Below are 7,985 nucleotides of genomic sequence, written 5' to 3' on the forward strand. Positions count from 1 at the left end.
CTCTTCTGGATGTACCATTTTTTAATAGAATGCTAGTGTCTATATGAAGAGGTATTATAACAATTAAATATAATAAAAAATAGAAAAACAGCATGTAATCACATATTTTTAATTTTATCAATTAAAACACATATCTATTGGTCAATTGGCATATTTATATTATCAGAAGTTACTTTAATATTAATAGATGGAATCCAAACTGTTTTATTTTTAGTTACTTTCAGTCCTTTTCTTTCAGGCTGTCACCACCCATTCAGAAAGGGAAAAAATGAATCTTGTGTGATTGAGGATCATTTTACTTTTTTTTTTTTTTTTAAATTTCACGGGTACCATAACTAAATTGTCAGTATATTCTATGATGATAAACCTCTATTTATATATAGAAGTTTATCCATGTTAACTCTTTTTGGAATGACACTATAACACATTTCAGCAGGGTAGAATCAATCAGAACTTATGCTACTCAGCACATCTTCAGGTTATCTTCGTGTCATAATGAGACATCAGAATAGGTTCATTTTTTTAGGTAATTTTGTGTAGCTGTTACAAAACGAATGAGTTTTAATAAATAAAGTCCCCTTAAAATTTGAGGTAGATGTCATAAATGTTATATATATTTGAAAAAATTTATAATTTTTAAATTAAATGAAAATATAGAGATGAAAAAATAACCCAGTTTTCTCTTGAAAATGTTTAACATCTACCAGGATATGAATTATACATATACAAACAAATATAATTCAAGGTAGAATATTTTAAAAGTAAAGCAGACATTTAAATAAAGGGGTCTAGGAAACCTTCAGAAAGGTAAGCCATTTTTATTCAAGGATTATATAATTACAAATTTCAATTCTAGGGAAAATGGAAGGAAATACATTTTATATAGCACCTTCTATGTATCAGACCCTATGCTATTTGTCTTACTAATAGCATCTTATTTAATCCTCCTTCCCAATTAATTTTTTAATTATTTTAGAAGAATGAATTGCAGAAACATAATTTTCCTTGTTAAACTTCTCATCTTGCTATCAGACCAAAGAAACAGAAGTAAAAAAAAATATTCTATGGCTATCATTTCAGATCTATGATGATATCCTCTGATTAGTCATGTCAGCTGTCAATTCCTCTGATATTGAGATAACTACCTTCTTCTTGATTGGGATCCCAGGTCTTGAGAACTTCCACATCTGGATCTCAATCCCCATATGTCTCATGTATCTAGTTGCCATCCTAGGCAACTGCACCATCCTCTTCATCATCAAGACAGAGACTTCACTCCATGAGCCCATGTACTATTTCCTCTCCATGTTGGCTATATCTGACCTGGGACTGTCCCTCTCTTCCCTGCCCACCATGCTCAGGATTTTTTTATTCAATGCCACAGGAATCTCACCCAATGCCTGCTTTGCTCAAGAGTTCTTTATCCATGGCTTCACTGATATGGAATCCTCAGTCCTTTTGATCATGTCTTTTGATCGTTTTTTAGCCATCTGGAATCCACTGAGATATAGTTCTATTCTGACTGGAGCCAGAGTCTCTAAAATGGGACTGGTTTTTCTCATTAAGAGCATGCTTTTGGTGCTCCCATTTCCTTTTACTTTAAAGAGATTGACATATTGTAAAAAGAGTCTCTTGTCCCATTCGTACTGCCTTCATCAGGATGTCATGAAATTATCATGTTCTGATAATACTGTTAACTTTTTCTATGGTTTCTTTGTTGCTCTTTGTATGATGTCTGACAGTGTATTCATAGCCATATCATATGTACTTATACTAAAGACTGTAATGGGTATTGGTTCCCACAGGGAACGGCTTAAAGCCCTCAATACTTGTGTTTCTCATATCTGTGCTGTTCTGATTTTCTATGTGCCCATCATTACTTTAGCCTCTATGCATCGCTTTGGCAAGAAGTCACCACTGGCATTGATCCTAATTGCAGATATTTTTCTGCTGGTACCACCTCTAATGAACCCTATTGTGTATTGTGTGAAGACTAGGCAGATCAGGGAGAAAGTCCTGGGAAGGCTAGGTCTGAAGCAGAGATGATGGATCCAGATTTGGGTTGTTATTTATAATGAGAGCAGAAGATTTTTAAAAATATATATATGCCATAGAAAACTCTCTCACCAGCACCAAAATTGCCACCATCATTATTGATACCAACACAACCATTATTATTATCACCAGAATCATCACCATCAGTAGCAATACCACCATTTTGATGGAGTCAAGGACAGACATTATCATATTCCACTAGAGATTTCCTATCAGTTTGACAACAATCCATTAATTATTATTCTTTGAGTCAACTATTCTATCAATTTTGTATCCATCTTAATCTATTGCAATCTAGTTCATATCTTTCTATCTGTAGTTAAATCATGAAAGTTATTACATATTCTTTGATGAAATCCAAATATATTGTATTTATGGAATTCCATTGATTGAGCAATATCTAAAGAGAAAATGAATTGAATCTGGTCAGTGTCAAGTCAAGGAACATTTATTTAGCATTCACTATATTCCAGGTACTTTGCTAAGTACTGAAATACAAATACAAGTAGAAAGACAACTTGTTCCCTTTAGGAATTTACATATATAATTATCCAATCCAATCCAATAAACTAAATGCACCTATTATGAGCAAGACATTGAATTAGCACCAGGAATACAAATAATATTCCTATGGCATGGTAGCTATGTAGCCTAATGAACGATAAAGGGGGATTTCCTTCTGATAAATCTAAATTGAACCTTAATAATCACCACTGTACTTCCTCAGTATTGCTAATAAAATTGCTTTTAAATGTTTTAGAATTTTTCCAGAAATAATATTTAAATTTACTGACTTAATGCTTCCTGAATGTTCCCTCTTACTTTTCGAAAACTGAATAAACATTGGATGGCCCTAAATCAAATATCATTAATACTGAATCACCAATTACACTTGAATTTTCAGGTTACATTTAAACTCCTATACTTGTCTCACTGATCTCGAGCTTTTAGGAATAAATAGATGAAAAATTGAGCTCTCATTTCCAGTTTTGCCTCCTAACTTGTTATATAATCTTGGGTATGGTCCTCAGCTTCCCTGAACTTCTGGGGATTTTTATTTTTGTAAAGGGTATAAATGAAAAACTAGTGTCTGAGCATAACTAGATTATCCCAGAGGTGATTGAGGAACCCAGGTTTTACCTTTATGTAGATTACTAAATCTTCATAAAGACTGCTCATCTGTCATAGATCAAGTCTAAAAATATTCACAGAATAGCCTCTTAATTCCAAGTATAGATTAACATTTAAAAATGAACCAAGCTTAAATCCCAATTTTACTGGAAGCCATTCTGAACTCTTTCATGACACTACCAAAAAATACCTAACTCAAATTAAGTTCTGAGATAATCACCTAAAAAAGAGATGAATATTCCTTACTTTGGACATAGACTGATCTTCTCTAGCACTTAGGCCTAGCATGGAGCTCTGGTCACAAACAAGGAAGAAAAAAAAATGGAAGGAATATTTGAGAGGGAAAAAAAACTGTAAGAAAGGTAATGGAACTGAGCTTCTGGTAGAGAAGAAAGAGCATTGATTCTGAATTGAAGCATTATGTGACGGGCAAAAATATTTAAGCTTTCTATACTTTTTCTCTTTATCAGCCCACTTTACAAAATTTTTTGGAAGATCATATGAACTGATATATGACAAAAATTCACATCATAAATTATATACATATAATATAATTTAGAAATACCTGATGGTGTATTATTTTGCAGAGGACATATTCACCTATTCAGAGACTGAGAATATAATAAATTACATGAATTCTCAACTTCACTTCTGAGTTAAAGAATTTTAAGAGTGCTAAGGAGTAGTCCAGTCTCTTGCTGATTTCACCTTAATTAGCTGCTGGTGGAAAGAGAATGACATTTATAGTCAACAATTGGTTATACTTACGTGACTTGGACAAGTTAATTATTCTCATCTTCTTCATCTATCAAGTGGGAATAATAACTTTCAAATTCTCTATTTCAGAAGGTTCTTTCTTTCTTTTTTGTTGCTAATATTTCTTTTTAAAATTTATTTTATTTCTAATTTATGGAATAAAACAAGCATTTCTATAACAGTTTTTCTTTTTTTTTTTTTTTAGAAAAAGGTGACTTCATATCTATATATGACTTGCTATTCCTTTTTAATATATAACAAATTTATCATATATATTTCTTTTTTTCCCAATATAATACATTTATTCATCCTCAAGTGATGCAATATTTCATTTGTTCACAAGATTATTTCAAGACTCAAAAGATACTCAAATGCATTATATAATATATGAATTATAATTCTCTCTTTCCTCTTCCTCCTCCTCATCATTTCTACTACCATCACATTTGGTACTACTTAAAATATTTCAAAGTTACTTGATAAACCCTTAAGGTCCATCAGCATACATCAAAAACATGAAGCTGTTCTCTCCAAAGATCTGAGCTTGTCTCTTGTAGTAGTCCCTTGACTACTTGTCCCTTATCTTCCATATCTAGCTGCAAGAATATTAAATCTGTTCCTTGAAGGCCTAATTCAGCTCAGGGATTTATCTCTGGCAAAGCTCCATGTTCACAAATAGACTGGGGAGATTTCTGCTATTCCCCAGAGAATTTCTGGGAATGGTGTGAAGTAGGAGGGGTGAGATCTTTGTGGATGGAGTTAAGCTTTGGCCAGCAATATGTTGAGCACAGAGGCTGAGGAGCCTCCATCTTGAGTCCATGCACATTTTTCTCTTACATAGAGGTCTAGAATCTGGTAAATTCTAAATACTCCAGTGTTTCAAGCATAGGAAAATAATTACAGCTGGAAGTGGAGGTGGAGGTGAGATCACATGTTTTCCTGAGATTTCAGGAATAATCCCAAAAACCTGAATGCATTTGAAGGACCAAGTATATGTGACTATAAATGTGAGAAAGAATATGTATAAAGGTACTTGAGTATATAGTATGCAATTGGGTGCTAACATATGAGCATGAATATTAATATTCAGCTAAACACTGAACAGGATGATCTATGACCTCTGGAATTTTCAGTGTGTGTGTATGTATGTGTGTGTGCGTGTGTGTGTGTGTGTGCATGTGTGTGTGAGGGTATTTTTTCCTATATAATATATATATATGTAAGAGTGACTATATGTCTTCTCAGGAACACATATGTATGTGTATGAATAAATACTAGAGTAAATGAGGAAGGAAATTTTGGAAGTGATTGAAGGCTAGTAGAGCCCTAAATCAGGGTAAAGGATAGGAGGGGAGCACATTCTGCTCAGTGATCATATAGATCTTAATGAAACTTTTCCCTTAATACTTTCAAGGCCCCAGACTTAAGAGTTTGAGAGATAGCATATACGTTTCTGACAAGATGGAACAGTAAAAAGGGTATTGATAGAGAAATCTCAGCTCAGAATCCATGCAAATTATCCAGGAGCCAACTTGTATTGTCCCTGTTTATGTCTTTGAGGAACAAGCTTTAAATTTTCTCCATGCTATGAAATGTATTAATAAGTCCCTTTGTTGAGTGTCATCAAACCAATGGAGCAATAACTTTAGGACTTAAGAGTTCTACCTCCATCAGGTCAGATCTAGAGTATTATGTTCAATTGAGGAGGGGGGTAAAAAGGGACCACCTTTTAAAAGGACATTGAATTGTTAAAAATTATCCAGAGGAAATGAGCCAAGATGGTGAAGAATGAGAGTACTGCCATGTGGAAGAAGAAATAGACTAGAATTTATAAGTAGAAATAAGTGAAAGAAGCCAAAAAATAGATATGGGGATGAAGTAGGGGAAAATGTCCTGGAAACAAATAGATCTGAGTTCAAATTCTGGACATTTATTAGCTGTATAAACCTTGACAAGTCACTTAACCTCTACCTACTTCAGTTTCCTCATCTGTAAAAAAAAAAAAAAATAGTAAAAGTAGGCATAGGATGCCAAAGTTTGAAATTAATGAACTTTCAATCTAATCCCCAACAAATTTAGAAATCCTTTCCATACCATGGCTAATGAGTACTTATTAAATATTTATTTGAAAAACTCCATTGATGATGGGGAGGTTATTTTCTTATTTTCTCTTTCTATCTCTCTCCCTGCCTTTTCTCCTTCACTCCCCTTTTCCACCTCCCTCATTTTCTTTCTATCTGTTTCCCTCCCTTCTTACCGCTCTTCATTCCTTTCTCTCAGTTCAAGGTTTCTTCAACTTTTTTGTGTATAATCTTTTGGAATTGTGGTAAAATTTATGGACCCTTTCTCATCATAATGTTTTTTAAATGGATAAAGTAAAATACATGATTACAAATGAAATAATTTATATTTAAATATAGTTATCAAAATATTTTAAAAGATCATTTGATATAAACTATATTGATCCTTTATGTAGCCAAAAGATGCACAGAACAAATCTCCATTCATATCATTTTAGATCTGGAAACAGAATTTGTCTTCCTTCTCATCATGTCAGACCTCAATACCTCTGAGGTTAAGATCTTTTTCTTGATTGGGATTCCAGGGTTGGAACATATCCACGTATGGATTTCTATTCCTATCTGCCTTGTGTATTTGATTGCCATCCTAGGCAACTGCACTATCTTGCTTGTGATTAAGACAGAAACTTCTCTTCATGAGCCTATGTATTATTTCCTCTCTATGTTGGCCATCTCTGACCTGGGTCTTTCCATCTCCTCCTTACCTACTATGCTGAGAATCTTCTTGTTCAATACACCAGGAATCTCCCCTGATGCCTGCTTTACTCAAGAATTCTTCATTCATGGCTTCACTGTTATGGAATCATCAGTGCTTCTGATCATGTCCTTTGATCGTTTCATAGCCATTCACAACCCTCTGAAATACAGCTCTATCTTAACTACTGCTAGAATTTCCAAAATGGGATTGGTCGTAGCAATCAGGAGCTTCCTTTTAGTACTTCCATTTCCTTTGACTCTAAAAAGACTGAGCTATTGTCATAAAAACCTCTTGTCCCACTCCTATTGTCTCCATCAAGATGTAATGAAGCTGGCATGTTCTGACAACAGGGTCAATGTTGTTTATGGCTTCTTTGTTGCCCTCTGTACCATGATGGACCTGATATGCATTGCTTTGTCCTATTTACTAATCCTAAAGACAGTTCTTAGCATTGCCTCTGTCTCAGAGAGACTCAAAGCCTTCAACACCTGTGTCTCTCATATCTGTGCTGTGCTGATCTTCTATGTGCCCATCATCACCCTAGCTGCTATGCACCGCTTTGCCAAGCACAAATCTCCACTTGTGGTGATCCTTATTGCCAACATCTTCCTGCTGGTACCACCCCTGATGAATCCCATTGTGTACTGTGTGAAGACTCGGCAGATACGAGACAAGATCCTAGGAAAATTGTTTTCCATATGTGGTAAATAAGGGCTTGGTTGACATTTTCCTTACTTTGATAAACATTTATAAAATACTGTGTAGAGCATGGAAAAATACAAAGCTTAGATTAATATAGTCCCAGATGTCAATTAACCTTGTTATGAACCTGTATCCTTCAAGGGTAACAGATTTCAAGAGCAACAGAATGGAACAGTAATTTGCAGGAAAACTGTACTTTCTAAATTTACCCTTGAAGGATACAGGTGCATAACAAGGTCAGTTATTTCTGTAACATTATTGCTGAAAAAAGATTTGGTCAAATATTACTGTGACACTAACTATGCAGTAGACACCACCATGAGCTGTCCAGAGTGCCAAGGTAGTAAAAGTTAAGTTGTTCCTTGCCTTACATTCTGGATTTCCATTCAATCATATTGTCCCTTAAATTTCTGATGTTTCTGACTTTGAAATCAATTATATTGTTTTTCCCCATCTGTGATGCTACCTTTTAGTTTTTGGATGTTCTTCCTTTTGTCCATAAAAGTGATCTGTCTGCTCTCATTCAGGCTGCTAATTAGCTGAAAAAATTGCAGTTCTTTACT

The 7,985-nt window shown here is 34.3% G+C and overlaps 1 protein-coding gene across 1 annotated transcript; it reads left to right on the forward strand.

The window, feature by feature from the left end:
- Positions 1–1,107: 1,107 nt before the first annotated feature.
- LOC100926743 (olfactory receptor 51A7) lies at positions 1,108–7,431 on the forward strand. The gene is made up of 2 exons (XM_003764769.2): positions 1,108–1,168; positions 6,548–7,431. Exons 1-2 carry the CDS (start codon positions 1,108–1,110, stop codon positions 7,429–7,431), a joined length of 945 nt encoding a protein of 314 aa, XP_003764817.2.
- The last annotated feature ends 554 nt before the right edge of the window (positions 7,432–7,985 follow it).

Source organism: Sarcophilus harrisii, chromosome 3, assembly GCF_902635505.1.
Source record: "Sarcophilus harrisii chromosome 3, mSarHar1.11, whole genome shotgun sequence".
NCBI lineage: Eukaryota > Metazoa > Chordata > Mammalia > Dasyuromorphia > Dasyuridae > Sarcophilus > Sarcophilus harrisii.

Bases quoted from the DNA above. Each gene is read 5' to 3' on its own strand.
- LOC100926743 (XM_003764769.2), top strand. From the start codon at position 1,108: ATGTCAGCTGTCAATTCCTCTGATATTGAGATAACTACCTTCTTCTTG. The intron at 1,169-6,547 runs GTCTTGAGAACT...TTGGGATTCCAG, and splicing joins CTTCTTGATTGGGATCCCAG to GGTTGGAACATATCCACGTA.